This window comes from Ruditapes philippinarum, unplaced genomic scaffold (genome assembly GCF_026571515.1).
Source record: "Ruditapes philippinarum isolate M1 unplaced genomic scaffold, ASM2657151v2 ctg1393_1_1_1_1, whole genome shotgun sequence".
Taxonomy (NCBI): Eukaryota; Metazoa; Mollusca; class Bivalvia; order Venerida; family Veneridae; genus Ruditapes; species Ruditapes philippinarum.
This window is the reverse complement of record NW_026864718.1, coordinates 302,463-325,159: the sequence shown is the minus strand read 5'-3', so window position 1 is coordinate 325,159 and position 22,697 is coordinate 302,463. Positions and strand designations below refer to the sequence as shown.

Below are 22,697 nucleotides of genomic sequence, written 5' to 3'. Positions count from 1 at the left end.
ACCAGCAAGGAAGCAGACTCTAAACTTGTTTTACCAACAAACTAAAGTATGTACCATTTTGAATAGTTAAAAAGCTCAAAGAATGACAAACTTTACATAAAACTGATGATCAAAAAATAGTACCAGTCAATAAGAAGTATAGAAGAATTGTTGCTCACATAACATTATTCAATTTTCATACCTTCAACAGTAGAGCAAGCCTTTCTTGTCATTTTGACCGTTCTGTCAGCATCATAAGGGTCTATCTGTGAAATACTTGGCAAGTCTACTACAATACCTGGAGTTGGAGGCGTGTCATCTACAACAATTACCTGAGAATAACCACTTACAGATAGTCCAATAGCATTTTCTGCTGTCACCGTGGCATAAATAACATCAGCGTGATCCTTTTCTATACCTAAAAGATGAAATATACATACACTGTGTTAAATATTCAGAATAACATTTCATAAAATTTTCATTTGCCTGAGTTCTTAAGCCAACAATGTAAATAAATGATTTTGTACATAAAACATACCCAAGGCACTATAAGTCAAAAATAAAATTAACACAAGCTGGTCACATCACCCTTTGCTATATGTATGTATTTTAAAAGACAAAAAATGTCTTGAAGCACTAAAACAGTAGAAAATTATGAAAAGATATGAATGATGAAACCTTACCTTCAGCAAAAATTCTTTTAGTCTGACCATCAAATTCTATTTTCATAAGATCATCAAATCCTTCTTTTGTTCCAAATGAAACAGTATATTTTGTAATAACACTTTCTTTATCAACAAAGCCAGTCCAAGTACACTCTATAGCTGCACGACTCTATAAAATACAACAATTCTAAATTGTTATCTTTAGTTAAATACATGTAAAGCTACATTTATTGTTAATATTTCTTATAAATCAAGCATACATAAAGAAAAGTAATTTTAACTCTTTAAGCACCTTGTGGTTGAATGGCAAACCTTTGCTACCAATATAGAGCAAGGTCTGCCAACACACTAATCAGACTCATTTAGTTGCATAATGTCAAATAAGCTCATAATGAAATATCAATCAAAAATGGGCATGTCATTAGTAAAGCAGGCCAATTTACAAAAGTGAAATTGTTAAAAATATGATTAAAGTAAAGTTATACATATCACTGTTATTAACAAAGAGACTATTTGATATATTTTTTTTAAATCTAAATGCAGCATTATTTGAAGTTTTACCTGAACATAGTTTGGACAAGAAACAGTTCCAGCTTCAGGGGCTGTTTCATCCAGAACAATCGGAGGAGATCTTGTCATTGATGCCAACCCAGCCTTGTTTCTGGCTCCAACACTTACAATGTTTGATTTACCTACCATACAAACAATGAATCATAAATCTCAAATTTTGTATATAACTTTTACCATTTTAGGCAATCATTACAAATTGTTTTATATTTCTGGTAGTGTTGTGAGACAGACTAACTCTACTCTACAAAAATCTTTTATATTCACTTGTGTAGGAGAACAGCATGAGCCTAGAATACGTCACAAAGTGTATAGGGTAGAACCATTAAACATTACATTAGCTTGCTAGATAACTTACTGGTATTTACATGATAGAACTCAATGTTCTTTTAATGGCTAGTACATTCAGCGGAAAATATAAGATAACTCAATGTTATCAATAACCATCAATCTGCCATGGAAATTAATCTTATTTCATGTGTTATATCTGTCAAGGTGGTTAATTTTATTTTAAATATTAACTCCCATGGAAGTTACTTTTATTTCAAGATAATTATAAATCTAATATTAAATAATTAATTGAACATAAACATTACTTAAATGCATCAAAGTCTAGTTAAAGATTGTAAATATTCTTCAGAAAATATATGGTCAAGAGAATGAAATCTTTACCTGCACCAACTGGTGAAACAGCAGTATTGCTTTCTAAGCTTGTTGATATTTCCGTGTATGTGTAATCCTTCATGTCTGCAGTAAATGGGGAATCAACAGCAAACCATGTAGACTCCATGTTCTCTTCAATATCACCTGATAAAACTTCATCATCCCAATATTGCCAACTAACATCAATTACAGAATCACCCTTCTGGTATATAACATCTGTACTGTTATCTACTGGTGTGTTAGATAAACTGGAAAAAAAAAGAAGAAAAAAATTATAACATGATGCTATTTAAGTAGCCATATATATATATTCAATTATAAGATTTCCGACAGGATATATTGCCCTGTATAAATGTTTATTTTTATATTTAGTGACTAGGCTTATATTGCAAACAACCATTTTTCAGCCAAACATTTCAATGAAGATCAACAAGGGAGACCAACACCCAACACCGTATTAAAGGAAAAATTATGTAGTACAAGGAACGCAATTCATTTATAAAAGGCGCACAGGAATGATGCCATTTAAAGGACAGGACCTGTCTTACAAGGGGTGTAAGACAGGTCTTTCTAGCATTAGTGTAAATGGTAAATTATCCTGTCTGATGCAAGAAAATGTATGTCCCAAATGACATATTCAACATATGAGTAAAAATACTTTGTTTAAATAGTTACCTGTTAAATCTAACAAATGGTGGAGTTGTATCTACCATAAAACCATTTGAAGTGGCTTGCATTATATTTCCTGCATTGGTTTTTGCTCTCAGTGTTGTGTAATATGTCTGTCCAGGATCTAGATCTAATGGGATGTGTGCAAACCCAGAACTTGCTATAACTAGAAAAAGTATTTCGATGTTAAAATTTATTTATAAAATAGTTAAAAGGGAAGTAGCATAATAAGCATAAGAATGTTTCATTGAAAAAAAAAACTGAAACTATTATTTACACCTAAATATTTATGTATATTTATTAAGAAATATTATTTCCACACCCCTAAATTTTTTTAAGAAAAAATTTCTCTAAAATTATTTAAGTTTTGAAGCAATATCATGATTACAATTCAAAACACATTCAAATGTTAAGCTTGCATTACTTTTCTCAAAATGTTTAAAACTAAATTATGAAAGAAGTTTAACAATGCACATTGAGACAAAATTTTTTTTTTTAATGTGAACAGAGACGTTAAAATAGATGTATATTATATGTCTCTGATGTGAACATGATAAACAGAATATTATCAAACTATATAAAAATTTTGACAATGTTTAAAAAACAATTACATGTATACAGTGACTATTTTTTCATAATGAGTAAAGAAAAAAGAAACACAACATTTACCATGTTCAAAATGATCCAATTCATCAAAGTGATAGATTCCTCTTTCTATATAGGGCTGTATATCTTCGTCACCAGGTGTTGTACCAACAGCCCAATCGTAAGACGATATGCCATGAAGTTTGCTCTCAAATGCCGTAAAATGCATAGCAACAGTATGGACATCTGTTTGATAATCTATGTCACCGATGTTGGAAGAAATTCCATCATGTACAATACCTATACAGGAAAATCAAATAGCAATAATTAAGTAAAGAAAATTTTTCAAAAAAATCAGCAACAGGCATTCTTAAAGTGCTGTTTCTTGGACAATTATAGTACTTCTGTTAGGTAAAATACCATAATATTTTTAGTCAATAAATAAAAAAATCTAATCCTGTTTGTCTTGTTTATATCTATAATGTAAAAAATTGTTCTTGTATACCTTAATACAACAATAAAATATGTTTAAACCAAACATATCAACATAATATATGCCATTGCTTTCCATTTGTACAACAAAATTTAGCCAATACCTTATAATAAAAGATTTATTTTATCATTAGGGCTCAAATAAGTTGCAATGAAAACCATTAGATCATCTTAGGTCATTTTATACAGACACCTGGCCCCGTGTTCACAAGGATTTAAGGATTAGGATGAAGATCAGGATCAAATCTGAAAACTCAAATATTCTCCATTGTTTATCCTAATAGAATAAAATTTTGAAATTAAGTAATATAGAAAGAGCATTGAAACATGTGGCTATCTGATTTGTACAAGGGGGCGTAGCCCTCGAGTATTAATCAGATTGCTGAGTGTTTTGCTGTTCTTTCTCTTTTGTATCATAGCCAAACATAAAATCACACTCCCTGTTGTCACAATATGAAACCCCAGAAAAAAAGGAACCAATGAACGAGTATCTGAAAATGACATTTCTATCGCTTTCTCTTTTTCTTCCGTCACAATAAGTAAACACCAGCAAAAATCAGCCAATCAATAGGCATGCTCAGGAGTGCGGGTAACTATTACCTGCACTCCAGTTAACGCACTGTGCATGTATATGTATACAATTTAACTCTGACACATTTTCAACAGAAAGGTCCCCAAACTATGATACAACATGATAAACTTGAAATAGCATGTTTATGAAATTTTTGAATGAATTATTTTTAAGTTTGCAAGATATGGGCATTTTACAGTTGTCTTGATCCTAAAATTGATCCTTATTATGATCTGATTATTTTTGTATTTGTTTTGTTATTCATCAATTTTATCCCAAAATAGGTTTGTTTCTTTGCAAAACAGCAATTGTTTATATCTTGAATATATACCATTTAATTCTTGCAAATTACCATCAATATTAGTTATATACAACAAAGAAAATAAAATCAAGATCACTTAATCCTAATCCTGATCTTTTCTTAGTGAACACAGGGCCAGGGTAACCAGTCCTAAAACTCTCTGCTTCATGATGAGCACAATTGAAGGGAGTAATTATTTTAATTTTGTTTGGAATGGTCTTTAAGCAGGTTTGACTATACTTCAGTATTACATTATAAAACAAATTATAATTCTATTTATGTCATGTTATTCTAAATCATAAACGTAAGTAGTAAGTTACCAGCAACATCTTCTGGTACAACTTTGATAGGTGACGATGTTTTTATATCACTCCAATCTCCCGCACCATTTTTCACTCTGATGGAAACATAATAGTATACAGGAAACTGTGGAAGCAAGTCAGAATCCTCAAGAACACATTGTATATAGGTACTACTTGTAGAATCATCATGAGTTGTCCAGTCCAAAATGTTAGTCCCACCTAAAATGTTTACATGTAACAAATTTATTATAATAAATATAATACAGGGCTTGCAAAATGTTTGTACATTTCACTTTCACACTATATTTATACAATTTATGTAGAATTAAAGTAATTTAATATTGCACAAGGACTCCCTAATACCTGAGATGTGTAAAATATATGCAAAATAAATGCAGTTAATCTTAAATCAACAGTGTAGATTAAATATGTAGCCAAAATATGTTTTTTCTTATTTAAATGCTGATTTTAACACAATTTTGGTCATATCTTTGTAGTTGATCTCCTAAAGAGTTTTCCTGGACAAAAAACATTATTTACCAATTTCTCTGCAAGTGATATCGTAATAATCTGTCATGATTTCTGAATCGGCAGTGAGAGACATTATAACCATTAGACTCATTATGTTCCAGATCAAAGGTCACGAAGAAATTCAGCCTCACAAAAGAATCAAACTAGCTACCCCTTGATTACAAATCCAACGCTCTATATAGCAATTATCTGTTTCAAATATCAAATTTGAGCATATGATATCTTTCACATGTCTACCAAAAGTGTGAGATTGTAAATTAATGTAACTGATTACTGTAGTGCCGATTTTTCATGTAATACCTTCATATGTCCCGACAGCATATGTAACTATAGTAACACCAGATTGAGGATCACTTGCACGCCATGTTGCTTTTATACCATCATGATCTGATTGCAATACATAGCCATCTACTGTCTCCTCCTCACCACTCAGAATGCCAACACTCAACCATTTAATCTGAAAATGACATAGAAATAAAATATTTAAAATATATAATAAATGCCGAGATCTATTTCATATTTATAATTGATAAATAACTTAAATGTTTATTTTCTCAAATACTGGAATAGCTATCACTTTTTTATCATCTTAACCAAATTACCATTTATTGACCAATATATCTGTTACTAAATATAGATGTTTTCTATATTAACTTGCCATTTAGCTCCAAATATGGCAACAATATAATAATGTGATGTCTTGTCAACCACAACTCTACTTGTTATTTTAGTATAAGTAGATAGAGCTGCAGTCATCCAACCCATTATTTTTCTTTTTTATTGTGAATATCTAGATGCTTAAATATATAATTTAAGTACATGCATCATTAGACCGACATTATCTTCTAACCTCTATATCATATAATACTATCATACCAAAATATTGATTTATCTGAAATTTTGCTCCTATTAAAAAATATACAACAACATTGGGGTAGTACAAAGACATTAAACAGAATTCAAAGTGAAAGTAAGGCATTATTTTATCAAAATCTATCTTATTTAACTGTGACACTGACCCTGACACTCAGGTGAGTAGGGTAGCTCTCTCTCTAAGATATTAATACAAAAGTCAGGCCAAAATGACAGCAGACAACAATGAAAAGTAGGATTAATTTCTGCTGTTAAAACAAACAGACCTGAGGTTGTGTATTGTCAATAGTTACACCATTTGATTCATGTGTTGAAACAAGTCCAGCACCATTGACAGAATGGACGCGACCTGTATACTTGCGCCCCGATGTCAACTGTAGTCCCATCTGTTTGAATATAGAACTGTTTCCATCAAGCACCTCTATCCATTCTCCAGAAGTCTCTGCAAGTTTAAGTATAATATGTCTATTACTAACTTAAAGGATGAAAGTAATTTACTTAGTTAAAATGTATGATGGTATCCCAGTATCCCTTACAAATTCCGTTCAACAAGATCAAATACTTACTGCATTACAGGATTATTCTAAGGGGCAATTGGAAGATGTAGAATATTTTCTATCATCTTTTATCAAGAAATTCATCAAGCCATGTATGCAAAGCTTGTTATTTTACTACTATGGAATAGTCCCACATTAGAAAACATGAGTTTGTACATGTAAAAGAAATTTGTGTTGAGTCAAATGTCGAAAATACTAATTAGGATGAATACTAATTGAAATGAGACTTACCAGGGTAAAACTGTCTTGAGCTACTTTGAAGATGTTCATATATTTGAATTTTCAGACGAGCTATGTCTGACTCTGCATCACTGAATTTGAAGTTCAAAGCTATCTCTGTTGTGTCAAACTGGAAAAAATGGCAGAAGAATTATAACAAGTATATAGGTGAATTTTAATTTCTCATCAGTTTAAACATAAATTTTTAAATATAAATTAGAAAATAACATTTAAATGCAATCATTTATTTGTACAGTCATGTGAAATATTAATGTGGGTACTTTCTTAAAAAATATCATTCACAATATTGAGCATAAGTTCATACATACATTTTTATATGTAAGTTAATTTTGAATTCTTTTATGATCTAATTAGCTGCATGGTATTCTTGTTTTTTTCCAAAAATAAATTTTATATCAAACCTGGTATTGTATGTCTTGTTCGGCTTCCTCACCATCATTGATATATTCTACAACTGGAGCAGTTAAATCTACAACAAACCCATCAGTTTCTTTTATAACTTCATTTAAAGCTCCATTTGTTACACGTAGCTTTGACTTCACCATATCTGAGTGAGCGAAATCATTATTTTTCCATTCTGACTGTGTTGTTGTATTTTGCACTGTGGTCCAGTTTGTCACAATACTCCAGTCATTGCTGTCTTTACTGGTATGAAACAAAATAATAAATTAACATTGAACATACCTAGAAATGTTTGCATAGGAACCAATGCCACTATATTCTAATGTTTTGTTAGTCAACAAAGGGACAGACATGCAACCAAAATGGAATAAGAGGCCATTTCTTTTGTTATTTTCTTTTGTTTAATAAAGGGCAATTGGCCAATTATTCTACTGTTACACAATAAATGCTATTGTTCTCTTTTGTTCTAATTTACAGTTGATGGGGACCATATTAATTTTGGTAGTGCAGCTCTACTGAAGTTGACATTAAAAACATTTGAAATACTCTTAAACAAACTTCGGCGATAGCCGTGAATTATTGTTTACATTGCTGATATGGATTTTCATCATAGAAATATTTCTGTAGAAAAGTGTGTATTGTATGTTTGAGAACAAATAACTATTGCTTCTTAAATAAGTAGAAAATGCATCATCTTTTTTGTCGATGTACCTCCGGGAATTCAATATGGCAGTATTTTGGCTACTTTTACCCAGGATGCATCAAATCTCGGAAAATCCCACAACATATAACATGAGTAAACACACTTCCGCCGATACTGAATTTAACTGTGTGACATCACAGTTTCTTCTCCATCTATTATTTAACTCCATGATTTAAAGCAGCTGGGATTTCATTGGAAGAATTCTTTTATTTACAACACTGATGAGTATTGGATGTCCCACATACTAACGAAACAAGCTAACAAGAATAATGCTTCTAAAACTGACCTAATGAACAAAGAGTATATAACAAAGTTTATGTGTAATAGAAAGAGCATCTAAACACGAGTCAAATGTCGAAATGATTGTAGTTAACCTGATTGTGTAGCCCCCCCCCACCCACCAGTATTAATCAGATTGTCGAGTGTTTTGATGTTCTTTCTCTTTTGTATCATAGTCAAACATAAAAACACGTTCCCTGTTGTCACAATATGAAACCCAAGAAAAAAAGTAACCAATGAACAAGCATCTGAATATGATACTTTTATCGCTTTCTCTTTCTTTGCTGTCACAATAAGTTAACTCCAGCAAAAATGGGCCAATCAATGGGCATGCTCTGGAGTGCGGTTAACTAATACCTGCACTCCAGTTAACGCACTGTGCATGTATATGTATACGTTTTAACTCTGACCGATTTAACAGAAAGGTCCCCAAACTATGATACAATTGATGTTATCAAACAAATATACCTTTTTCTTAATGTCTGTACATCATATGAGCGTATTCCTGACTCAGCGTCCTGGAAGTTCTCCCACTGTAACTGTATATTAGTTTTAGAAGAGCTGTATTGTAAATCCTGGAAGTCCTCGAAATCACCATCAATTACTGTACCCTCTTCTGGTGGTGTCAAGTCAACACGCACTGTGAAGATATGAAATTGAAAATTTAACCTAAATCCTCAGTCTTCCGGCAATAAACATGTCCTGTGTTGTAGGTTACAAAATTCCCATTGGTAATTTTCAAATATTATTTTCAATATAACTACATGTTTACCAAAAGTAAGCACCTGATATGTTTGTATTGGTGAGCTGGCTGGTCTCTCTCCAAATTACTGTAATATCATTATTTCCTATATAACTCAGAAGTCAAAATTATACTAGTCAATTAATGGTGAATACAATTCATCTATATTTTGAACTATTTAACAGCCTTATGACCATAACTATATATGTAATAACTATATATTGTTTTTGAATATTTTTTAAGTTCAATAATAGTTACTTTTTTCCTTCCATCTCCAGCCAAAGGTAACCATTTTAAACAAAACATTGTGATTGGGAAATTTGTAAATATTTACTCTGGCAAAATACTTAACATAGTGCTGCTAAATTTCACCTTATCACAGATTCTAGTGAACATATTATGTCAAAACAGAAAGTTTTTAAATGATATGTAATCCCTACTTTATTTTGTTGTAAACATTACATTTATGAACAAAAATAGGTCAGTTCTCAAACTTTTAGACACATTTGTCAATTGATGCCAGTTCACAGACTTTGGACACATCTAACAATACATTAACTTGCTGAATTTTCATGAATGCAAGTTACAACAAGAGCTGTCACAGGAGACAGCGAAGCTCGACTAATAAAATACTGGACGCAGTAAGGAGGACAAAACTATGAAAGAAAAATCCATTATGTATAATTATATATTACGGGTATAGAAAAAAAATAACATTTGTTAACATTAATTCCAAGATCAAGGGGAATAATTCTAGAAATAGTCATGCTAGAGTTATGGACCTTGTCACACAACATTTGTGTAATGATAAGAAATATATATTTGAAGTTTGAAGTAGATACCTTAAAAAGTAAAGAAGTTATTATATTTCTTAAAGAAAATCCTAAGTTCAAAGACAGATAAATCTGTAAATATTGCTTCAAGAGTTATGAACATTGTCACATAAAATGTAATTGATGATAAGGAATAAGTATTTGAAGTTTGAGGTAGATACCTTTAAAAATAAAAAAGTTATAATAAAAAATAACATTTTTCTAGTAAAAAAAATCTAAGTTTATGAAGAGATAATTCTTGCAATATTGGTGCTAGAGTTATGAACCTTGTCACATAAGATGTGGATGATGATAACGTAAATATATTTAAAGTATGAAGTTGATCCCTTTAGAAATAAATAAGTAACAGTAAAAAATAATATATTTTTTATGGAAAATTCTAAGTTCAAGGGGAGATAAATTTGAAAATATTGGTGCTAGAGTTATGAACCTTGTCACATAAGATGGGGATGATGATAAGGTACATATATTTGAAGTATGAGGTTGATCCCTTAAGAAATAAAGAAGTAACAGTAAAAAATAGTATTTTTTAAGGAAAATTCTAAGTTCAAGGGGAGATAAATCTGAAAATATTGGTGCTAGAGTTATGAACCTTGTCACATAAGATGTGGTTGATGATAAGGAACATATATTTGAAGTTTGAAGTTGATACCTTAAGAAATGACAAAGTTATAGTGAAAAATATTTTACTGCACCAAAACTTTAATCTAAAACCTGGACGCGGACGCCGACGCCGGGGCGAGTAGGACAGCTCTCCATATACTTCGTATAGTTGAGCTTAAAATGACATGTAAACAGAAAAACAAACAAGAGGGCCAAGATGGCCCTAGATTGCTCACCTGACCAATCAAACTCATCCAAACAATTACCTAGACAAGCATTCTGACCAAGTTTCATGACAGGTGAGTCAAAAATGTGACCACTAGAGTGTTAACAAGGATTATCTATATTTGAGCAGTGTGACCTAGTTTTTTGACCCCAGGTGACCCATAGTCGAACTTGACGTAGAAATCATCACAACAAACTTTCAGACAATTTCAAGGATATTTGAACAAAACAGAAGCCAGTTAACAGTTAACAAGATTTTTCGATTTTTAGCCGTGACGTAGTTTTTCATCCTAGATGACCCCTGTTTAAACTCATTAAATTACCTAGACAAGCATCCTGACCAAGTTTGATGATAATTAAGTCAAAAAATGTGACCACTAGAATGTTAACAAGGTTTTCCATATTTGGGTGGTGTGACCTAGTGTTTGACCCCAGGTGACCCATGTTCAAACTTGAACTAGAAATCAACAAAAAAACACTTTCAGACCAATTTCCAGGATATTTGGATCAAAACAGTAGCCACTAGACTGTTAACAAGATTTTTAGCTCCTGTGACCTAGTTTTTCATCTGAGATGACCCATGTTGGAACTCATCCGAGCAATTACCTAGACAAGCATCCTGAACAAGTTTGATGACAATTGAGTCAAAAATGTGACCACTAGTGTTAACAAGGTTTTTCTTTTTATAGCTCTTGTGACCTAGTTTTTCATCTGAGATGACCCATGTTCGAACTCATCCGAGCAATTACCGAACGAACAAATTATGATCACAAAAGCCCACCTTTGTGACAGGTGAGCTAAAAATGTGTACAGTTATAACGAGTTATGGCCCTTTAATACATGAACCCCATTTGCAAGTGAACAAATGTAGACAATACGTTCTTAATTTTATTATGTTTTTCAAGGTTAGTTTGCTATTATTCTGTTTTAAATAATAATTCGAGTATTCCTTTGATGTAATCTTAATGAAATGTATAAATAGTTTCTACTAACAGAAGCATAGAAAATAGAAGCATAGTATTATAGGTAGGCATCGAGACGTTATATGTCAGAAAGGCATCAAGATTAGGAAAGTCTATGATTTGGGATTGTTAACAAATATTATCCATATTGTGTATTGTTTATTTAATATTTGTTTAATTCAAGTTGATTAATTCATATTCCAATCATTTTGAAATCATTGGTCTTCAATCATTTAGGTATAGGAACCTAGAGGATAATATTATTATTAATGTAATATATTGAATAAAAATACGTATGTTTAAGCTTGGTACACATTACAAACGTTAGTAATTATAGGATCCAAAACGAGATTCATTCACATGACTTTATATTAGTGCTCAACCATGCAACAGTGATCATTATTTTGTCATATGATGCATGTATTAAACATTCGCTTTATTCATAAAAAGAAATAAACATAGGAATATATATGGATAACAATCATTGGGTGAAGAATCATTTAGCATAAACTGATGCGTTTTATATATTTAAGAATTTTATTACCATTTTGGTTTTACTTGTTGATGAAAAAGAGAACATAAAAGGAAAGTCATGCTAATAATTGCAAGATAATAGCTAGTCATCAGGTTCATTTAATATTTAAACTGTTCTTAAAGTTAAATGATAAAAATAAATAATGCATGTTATATAAAATCAGTGGGATGGATGTTTAATGGTTACTTTCTGACGATAAAATCGTGAACAAAGAAAGAGACGACAGTAATGCACCAGAAAAAGGTCAAAATATCAATAATATCCATAGATGCATGTCAAAAATTATCAACTGAATTACACAAGTACATGTTATTTGTTACTAGCTATGAACAACACTTAGGAATTTAAAGATGATATGAGGTATATGATCATTTAACACATGTTATTTTAACAATTTAAAATTATATCAGCAAAAGGTGTATTTTCATTATTTTGCTCATATTGCTAGCACTAGGTTAGAAAAAAATAGAGAATTTTTTCAAAATAATTTATATGATAGATATTATAGAAAATGATTTTTGTGTTGTTTTATGGATAATGATTTCACAATATAACAAAATATATTTGTAGAAAGCATTAATTTTGCAAGTCAAATGATTTAAAATTCAAAGGGCCAAGGAAGTTTCTTTTGCGATTGCCTCAGTTTCTGAGTAAAAATAAGAGTTTGAAGAGAAGCGTCACTGGAATTAAATATCAACAAAGACAAAAACTGTGGACGATAATGGAAAAACACCTTGGTGGTCTGTGCAGCGGCAGAGTAACACATCCATCTGCCGTAGAACCGACTTCCCGGGGATTTAGCCAGTAACATCAATATAATTATGCTATCAAAGAAAAAGTTCATATTGAGTCAATCACCAAGAAGTCAGAAGTTATAAATCATCACAGAAATACGCTACTCTCAAGACTGCTTTGTGGAAATTTTCAGGCATCAAATGTCAGAGAAAATAGCTTCGCCGCACGGAGCAACACTCAACTTTATGACTTTTTCTAAAAGCAAATAAAAACAGTTTCAACAAATCTTTAAGACAAGGCGGCCACGATGGCCCTAGATTGCTCACCTGACCCATCAAACTCATTTACCTAGAACAATTACCTAGACAAGCATTCTGACCAAGTTTCATGACAGGTGAGTCAAAAATGTGACCACTAGAGTGTTTACAAGGATTATCAATATTTGAGCAGTATGACCTAGTTTTTGACCCCAGGTGACCCATATTCAAGCCACTGGAGTGTTAACAAGATTTTTCTACAGTAAAGTACCGCTTAATAACCGGTCAGAAAATAAGACTTATCCCATAATACAGGCAGTTTTTGAAAGAACCAATTTTTTCTCTACATATTTCAATGGTCGGAAGGTCCGAGATTACAACCGGTCTGCTATTCCGTATTACGACCCTTTTCAAAAGAACCGACAGGTTAAATATTGTTGATTAATGTCCCGTAAATGCGACCACGTGTCGAGTGATAAACACCGACCGTTATATTTTACGGCATTAGCTGTGAACGGTTTACGACACCCAGAAGAGAATGCGTGAATAACAATTTTGACAATTTGCACTGCTATCGATTATTCGTTTAATGTGGATAAAATTATTGGAAAATCAAAGGGAGCTGTTTGATGTATTGAATCGGCACAGGTGTAACAGCAATTTCTTATTGCTTACGTATTTCAGATTGGTATGTAATTAAACAAATTATGTTTTGTGTAAATTCTTTAGAGCTTATTATATGAAAAGTTCAGCAATGATATGTTACATTCATTGTTTCCTTTGCACATTTCATACATTTATTAGACAAAACAATTCACTGAAAATTATTTCTAAGTAACAAAAACCATGGAAAAACGAAAAAGAAAAGAATTGACTTTGCAAGAAAAAGTAAAATTAATAAGTGAAAGTATTGGCAAAAGTCAGCGTCAATTGGCTGAGCAGTTTGGAGTTGGAAAAACAGTCAGGTATAATTTGTAGAATGTTGTACAGAGATGTCTTTAAAAAAAAGTAACAAAAATATTGAATAATTCTCATATATAGAGGACAGAGAGTATGAACTTGTATTTACAAATATGAAAATTTTATAAAAGCTGATAACTTTTTACTCATAGGGAAGCAATTCAATCCATTGAAAACATTAGAATGGACTGTTTAAGTAAAGGACTTACAGATGTTGTTGACTTGTTCAATTCCGCACAGGATAGACTCGAAAAGGATTCAGTGAAAGCTTTAAGGTGCTCTAAACAAACAAGAATTGACAGATTTTTTAAGTAAGGTGATGTGTCTATGACACATGAAATGTATAGTGATTTGTAAAAGGACTGATATGAGATAAAAAGAGACTTCTGACTTTCACATGTATAAAATGTATATTTACCATTTTAAATAATGTACATACCAGTTATCCCAGCAGGCACTCGACGTTGTTTCAACGTTGAAACAACGTTGAAATATGGTCCTGACGTTGTTCAACCAATATTCAACTATGGACGACCATATGGATATATTGCCAATGTATATACAACGTTGATTCAACGTTGTTTATGGTCGAAGTTTTACATTTAGTTTAATCATTATATAAACTTTTATACCACTAATTTTGTGATATTATTCCTTTATTGAATTAGTCTGTAAGTGATTTTTGTCAGGAAAATTTGCATTACAATCTTTTTCCGTATATTCAAAAAATATTAAACAAATAAAGTTGGAAATAATTTTTCACTTTCTATTAACGCTTTAAATATTAGTTAATATGTTTTGTTGTTTGTTGTTTTATTTTTTAGTTCTTTATGAATAATATTTATTAATAAATTGATATTAGTCAAAACCCCGTTTATAAAATAACGCTCGTCAGGGGAAGTAATTGTTGCGGTCTATGATTTTGTTTATTGTCTATGATTATCATTCGTGCAAATGGTGGCGCTGTTTGGAAAATTTGAAAAGAACACGATTGGCAATTTATTTGGATTTCGAAGGTATTACCGTTATGTTTTACTTTAGTTTACTGATTATTTTCTAAAATATTATTATTTATTCTTTAAATTCTACTTTAATTTACTTTATGAAATAAATGAGAGATATAAACACATGATTGAGTTGATTTGACACGTTTTCGCGACCTAATTGAATGATTTGGGTTCGGTAGGCCTTGTAAGCATGAAGTTATTGATGTCATTGGCAATTTATGATTTTACAAATCTTGTCTTTCTTTAATTTAGTTTTCATATTATTAAACATTTGTCTGTACTATATCCTATTTAAAATTTAATCAATTTTAAAATTGAAACCTATAAAGTAGTTCGGCCCACTTAATTTACGTCCATAGACGATTCGTCAATATATATAACTATGTTTATATTTTATTGATAGTATAATACAGTGTTAATTAGTTTGAAAAAAAATAAAAATACATTATAGTGATTATTATTAAGTTAAATAACAAATTTGAATGTTAAACTTTAAAGTTTAATAGTCGTAAATTTAATAAATCTATTTCTATTTTATTATATATTATTTTATATTCTAGATCCTGGTCCTGGCTGAAATTTAGAGTATTGCAGCTGTAGCCTGTATACCATACATTCAACATGAAAGGGACTGTCAGGTTTGTTAAATTGAAATTTATTCTTATTAATTTATATATTTGAATTTCTTTACATTATACAAAGTATAAATTTTTCAACTACTGGATATTTATCTTGTCTTAAAATATATTTCTATCGGAATATTCCTGTAACATTATTGATATAAAATTTACATGTTTGTTGGTTTCAGGGTGCTGCATAAAATGGTTTTAGCTAGAGCCTAGAATGTTAATTTCTTGGGAATATGCTGCAAGGAACTGACGGGGAGCAGTTTTTCTTACAAATCATAGGCGAGACTTTTAAATAGCTTCTTTTTAAAAAGATTTTGTTGTCTTATATACAGTATTTGCTGTCAATATCAAACTTAGCTATGTTTTAATTTCTATACTGTTTTATGATGCAAATTTTTAGATAAAAGCATTTTAAGATAAAAACAAATCACTAAGTTGAGTAATTATATGTATAATTTGAGATTGACCAAGCCACTTTTAACTACAAACTTCTTATTTTTATTTGCAGAAGCAGTAAGAGACAGCCAAAGAAGTACTCGAACACTTGACATACCCAGAAAGATCTAGAAGAAAAGATTGGAACAGATTTTAGCTTAATTGTTAAAACTATTAAAGTGAATTTGAGCTGCACTTGAACTGAATTTTTGAAATAAAATATCTGAAGTATTTAAGATTGTCTTGATATTTTGTTAAACTTGGTTACTTTGCTTTATATCCAAAAATTAAAGTATGGTGGGTTTTCAACGTTGAAATGACATTGAAACTTCAACGCTGTGCCAACGTTGAAGCTGCAATGTTGTATCAACGTTGAAATTTCAACGTTGTTTCAACTTTCAAATCCGAATATAAATCCAACCTTATTTCAACGTTGAAATCTGACCATAATTCAACGTTGAAACAACGTTGATGTGCCTGCTGGGATGTTGTTTTAATTGTGTTTATGTAAAATTAAAATACATCAAATACCTTTGATTAGTTGTTTATACAATGTGTCATTTATCTGCCAGTAAAACAGTTTAAAACAGTGAAAAACATGTCTGCCTATCATTCCTATGTATTAACCACTGATATTGAAGGTTTATGTGCCTTACTGGTGTGCTATAACCTAGGGTCTCAATAAAGAGACCGACTCGATAATAAGACCACTTTTTGCTAGACCCATAAGTGGTCTTAATAGCTGAACTTTACTGTATTTTTAGCTCCTGTGACCTAGTTTTCTTTCATCAGAGATGACCCATGTTCAAAACTTATTTGAGCAATTACCTAGGCAAGCATCCTGACCAAGTTTGATGATAATTGAGTAAAAAATGTGACCACTAAAGTGTTAACAAGGTTTATCTATTTTTAGCTCTGTTGACCTAGTTTTTCATCCAAGATAACCCATGTTCAAACTCATTTGAGCAATGGGGGACATTAGTGAATAACCTCCCCTGAGTACTCCCTATAAATAGATAGGTCCTAAGCTATTGGATTACTCGGACTTTATCGCGTATTTCTTTGTAGCAAACTGAATTAATTAGGGCTAATTATTATCATTTGTAATATTCAGATTAAATATTGCGATAAGATGTAGAATCTGTTGACATAAATGAAACATTTTTTTCTTATTGTTTACATATTTGTTGATGCATGTGGAAATAATTGATTAAAACATATCAACCTGTCTTACATAAAACTCAACGATAAAAGCAAAGGGTTCCAAATATTTGGACCTACTTACATTTTGGTTAACCTCGGTTTTTATCAAGGGAAGATAATCCACTATTGTCCCTCATTACCTAGACAAGCATCCTGACCAAGTTTGATGATGATTGAATCAAAAATGTGACCACTAGAGTGTTAACAAGGTTTTTCTATTTTACGCTTCTGTGACCTAGTTTTTCATCCGAGATGACCCATGTTCGAAGTCATATGAGCAAATACTTAGACAAGCAGCCTGACCAAGTTTGATGATGATTGAGTCAAAAATGTGACCACTAAAGTGTTAACAAGGTTTATCTATTTTTAGCTCTGTTGACCTAGTTTTTCATCCGAGATAACCCATGTTCAAACTCATTTGAGCAATTACCTAGACAAGCATCCTGACCAAGTTTGATGATGATTGAGTTTTTTTCTATTTTTGGCTCCTGTGATCTAGTTTTTCATCTAAGATGACCCATGTCCGAACTTATCCGAACTATTAACTAGATAAGCATCCTGAAGTTTGATAATGATTGAGGCAAAAACGTGATTGCTAGATTGTTCACAAAATAAGTGTGGACGGACAACAGACAAAGGACGACAGACATTCAACGATCCTAAAAGCTCACCCTGAGCTAGCTCAGGTGAGCTAAAAAGCATAAGCAAGACTAGAACTCCGCAAGTCGGATGTTTCTCCTAGGACAAAAATGAAATATGAAGATTAACAAAGGGCAATAAATCATAAAATAAGAAGTGCAGAACAGCAGTTTCTGTGCACTGCACTTGTTATCAATAAGACCTATCATCCTATGAAGTTTAAAGTCCATAGCTTTTATAATTTATGAGAAATGGCCTGGACAAAAATAAAGTATGAAAATTAATAAACGGTAATAACTCAAAAGAAAGAAGTGCAGAGTACCAGTTCCTGTACACTGCACTTTTTCTTAATGAGATCTATCATCCTATGAAGTTTATAGACCATAGCTTTTATACTTTAGGAGAAATGGCCTGGACAAAAATAAAGTATGAAAATTAACAAAGGGCAATAACTCATGAAATAAGAAATGCAGAGTACTGGTTCTTGTGCACTGTACTTCTTCTTAAGGAGATCTATCATCCTATGAAGTTTCATGTCCATAGCTTTCATACTTCAAGAGAAATGGCCAGGAAAAAATAAAGTATGAAAATTGACAAAGGGCAATAACTCAAAAAATAAGAAATGCAGAGTACTAGTCCTTGTGCATTGCACTTCTTCTTAATGAGATCTATCATCCTTCGAAGTTTCAAGTCCATAGCTTTTATACTTTAGGAGAAATGGCCCGGACAAAAATAAAGTATGGAAATTAACAAAGGGCAATAACTCAAAAAATAAGAAATGCAGAGTACCGGTTCTTTAACACTGCACTTCTTCTTATTGAGATTTATCATCCTATGAAGTTTCACTTCAATAACTTTTATACATTAGGAGAAATGGCCCGGACAAAAATAAAATATGAAAATTAAAAAAGGGCAATAACTCAATAATTAAGAAGTGCAGAGTGCCGGTTCTTGTGCGCTGCACTTTGGGTCATTATAAGAAGCATGCATACCCAGTCTGTAGTCAATCCGACTTATAATAACTGACTTATGTTGCAGACAAGCTTAAGGGGACGCTGACATGGACCCAACAAAAGTAACCCCTATATGTCACCTTTTTCAAGGCGACACAAAAAGTAGGGATAACATATCATTGAAGAACATACACATACACGTGCACACTAAACAACATTTACATTAGTTTTATCTGTTTCTCATATCACTTTTATCATACCTCCATTAGAGACTGCAGATACATTCTTTTGATTACTAGCTGCATTAACTGCCCAGACAATAAAATAGTAGACATTGTTATGTTGTAATGTGTCATCTTGTAGATTAAAACAATATTCCTGCACTTGGTGATCAAGTTTCTTCAGCTCAGCCACATCTGTCCAACGTGGGTCCGTTCCAACACCTACTTCATATGAAGACAAACCTGATTCTGGGTCGTGAAAGTCAAACCAGTTTGCACAAATCTGGAAGAAGAAAACTGTCACTTCCAATAACAAATATAAAATTTGATACAGGAATTCACCATTTAGCAGAGTAAAACATTAATGTAAAACAAAACATGATGTTAAATGAATTTTCCTGAATTAGAAAAACCTCCAGGTACTAGCTAATAGACTGATATTTCCATTGCCACCAGTACAGAACCAGATTACTAGACTTTGTTAGATGTTAACCAATACTCAATTGTAGATTATCTTAAATATTGAAATGAGCTTGGCTAAACAGATGAAAGAAAATGATTTGTATAAAGACATAAACTAATGCACAGAGTTCACCATATTTTTCATTGCTATGTTTGCAATAAACATTAACTCAAATTAATAAAAATGGAAAAACAATATCAAAACCTTATTTGAGTATCGTGTGAATTGAAGATCTTCTTGCAGTAACTGGCCATCGTAAACAGTTCCTGCCAATGGTGCACTTGCATCAATAACAATTGGTCTATCAGCTTGACTTACAATGTGAAGGTCAACTAAAATATAAAAATAAATATGCATATTAAGCATTTCTAAAAGTTTCATGAATCCTTTACCTACATTTTCAACTGGATCTAGAGACCTTTCTGCTGGTGGTTTAAAATGATTTATGTAAAGAAGTTGTCAACCACTTAGGGCCCGTACAGAGACCAAGAGCTTAATAATACATTTCTTGACCCAGTATGACATAAATACTGTTATATTTGTGCTTAACATAAGGAGACAACATGAAGAATCTCAACACATAGTCTACTTGGAGTGATCACAAAAGCCTTTTCAAACAATTTGTTACCATATCAGATGACAAAACCTCGGTGTCTTTTCACCTACAAAGCTGTTCACTCACATTTTATTCTTGTAGATAATTGGAGATAATTGGAGAAAATTTAATTAGATTGGAAAATTAAGCAGATAGCAACTAAGTATTTTTTGGGGATGAAAATTTTCCCAGCATGCAATTAGAATATATTACTTGAAATTTGAAATCATTAGCAGAAATGCTTATAAAACAGTATTTTCAGAGCTTAAAAAAAATACATTGGCCTAAAAACACCCACAAAAAGCATCATCTTTAAAAAATAATTCCATAATTTCACACACATGTAGGGATTGTAATAGTTTATAGGACTTCTTCATTGTCAAAAATAATTTATTAGAAATAAAAAAATGACAGCAAATTTCTTTTTTTCTTGTAGACTTCAGAATGAAATAATAAAGTAGATGTATACATACCACCATTTGTAACTTTAAGTCTGAGCCATGCAGCAGCACCGTCAGGAATTTGAAAAGTATGTACAAAATAAGGCTGGTCTGAAAACTTTGTCCACGGGAGAATACCACAACTTCGAGGATTGTGTCCAAGACAAATTTCAAAATATGCAATACCAGATTCAGGGTCACTGTAATTGAATATATAAAACTATGATGAAAAAGTTCATAAATAAAACTCTTAAGACTGACTCCAAATAAATCAACATACAGAAAACATCTCAATAAAATGCAGTCTTTAAATTGTTCCATCTGAATAAATAGAGAAGTACATTTTGACAAACAGCCTATATATCAGCAAAGAAATATTTGTTTCCTTTTCGACAAAAACAGTTCTTTACAAAAGTTTGACACTACAAAATTATTGTAAATTTCAGGTACATGTATCTGTAAAATGCAAATCACAAGTATATAATATAAAGTATTAATATATATCAATATTGAACAGTTCTGTATTCAAATAAACTTGTCTATATCTTACCACCTTTTGTGTAATATTGAATTAAATTCTGATATATATATAAAGGTACCTAGAATTATGTTCTGCTGACAGCTTGTAAAGTTCCTCATCATATTTCACATTGTAGATCTCATAAATGAAAGGTTTTGTTGTGTCTATGACATAGGGGGTCGAGTGACATACAGTGAGTGACAGAGGTCCTCCATATTCTACCTTGTTTAATGCACTTACACTTATATAGTACAGCCCAGCTGTGGAACAAAAATGTATGTAAGTAAACAATTATCTTTCAAATGAAATCCAGATGAAATTTAAGCTTTCTTTACAAAACATTAGGAGGTTTAAAAAATAATTTACATGTACATCTTACTGTTTATTGAACAATGAAAGCAATCCAGTAATTTAACTAAAAGAAATGTAATTATGTAAAATAAGCTATTCCAAGAAAAATTACACAATTCAATAAAAGCCAGTGTAAAAAAAACCTAAAACATTGGATTAATGACAACTGCATAAGGAAATCAAGATTTTGGCCAAGTGCACCAGATTTTAAGCAAAACATGTTCATTTTCAAATGAAGTGTTACGTTTTACTTGATACTTAAGATCAATCTGTTACAGGCAGATCTTTGAAAGAAAAAGAGATTAACCTAAAATTAATTCTTACAAGGAAGTGGGAAAGGATTGTACTCAGCTGTTGGTGTTATTACTGCCATGTATGTCCATTCTGACTCGTGCATCAAATGTTTGTGTGGATCATGGTGTGGATGTATCATATCTTCACATACTTCCCTTCCAACAGACATTGTGTACACCCGTATACCTGTCTCGTTGTCATGGAAACCATCCCAGTTACCTGTTACAATATGAGCTAAGTTAAAACATGGTATTCTCTAAAATGAAAATAAGTTCATTAAATTTTGGCCAAATAAACAGTTTCAAAACAAAATAATAGGAAACTGAAGAAGTACAACATTTCAACACGAGAGTATAATCGCATCAGTAAATTTTCATAAACCACTCAGATTAAAAAAATAAGGTAAATTACTGTAATCATCGTGGGAGTTCACAGCTATTTTCAATACCTGTTGTCAAACAATATACTATTGTACAGAACAAAGACATTGAGAGATAATGGCAAACAAAAGAATGCCCATTAACGTGCATGATTTTTCACAGTTTGCATCATAAACGTCTCGACATGTAATCAGATCAATTTTTTTTCCCTAAACAAACAATACAAACAACACAAACATATACAATTTTAACTGATGAAAACTTGGAAAACAAAACACAATTACCCATGTAAACATTTTTAATAAAATCGTATTGAAAGCATATAACACACTGATA

General features: G+C 31.5%; 1 protein-coding gene across 1 annotated transcript in view; it reads right to left on the bottom strand.

The window, feature by feature from the left end:
- LOC132726633 (uncharacterized) overlaps positions 1-22,697 on the bottom strand; it is a 51,445-nt gene that overhangs the window by 16,633 nt on the left and 12,115 nt on the right. The window contains exons 17-33 of the mRNA XM_060711978.1: positions 22,012-22,200; positions 21,416-21,596; positions 20,850-21,016; positions 19,986-20,113; positions 19,358-19,601; positions 8,848-9,019; positions 7,397-7,640; positions 6,987-7,104; positions 6,465-6,640; positions 5,626-5,782; positions 4,813-5,013; positions 3,213-3,428; positions 2,550-2,709; positions 1,884-2,122; positions 1,206-1,336; positions 663-813; positions 182-397 (exon numbers count right to left, since the gene is read on the bottom strand). Coding sequence (XP_060567961.1) covers positions 182-397; positions 663-813; positions 1,206-1,336; positions 1,884-2,122; positions 2,550-2,709; positions 3,213-3,428; positions 4,813-5,013; positions 5,626-5,782; positions 6,465-6,640; positions 6,987-7,104; positions 7,397-7,640; positions 8,848-9,019; positions 19,358-19,601; positions 19,986-20,113; positions 20,850-21,016; positions 21,416-21,596; positions 22,012-22,200 — 3,090 coding nt within the window. The remainder of the gene's footprint in view (positions 1-181; positions 398-662; positions 814-1,205; positions 1,337-1,883; positions 2,123-2,549; positions 2,710-3,212; positions 3,429-4,812; positions 5,014-5,625; positions 5,783-6,464; positions 6,641-6,986; positions 7,105-7,396; positions 7,641-8,847; positions 9,020-19,357; positions 19,602-19,985; positions 20,114-20,849; positions 21,017-21,415; positions 21,597-22,011; positions 22,201-22,697) is intronic.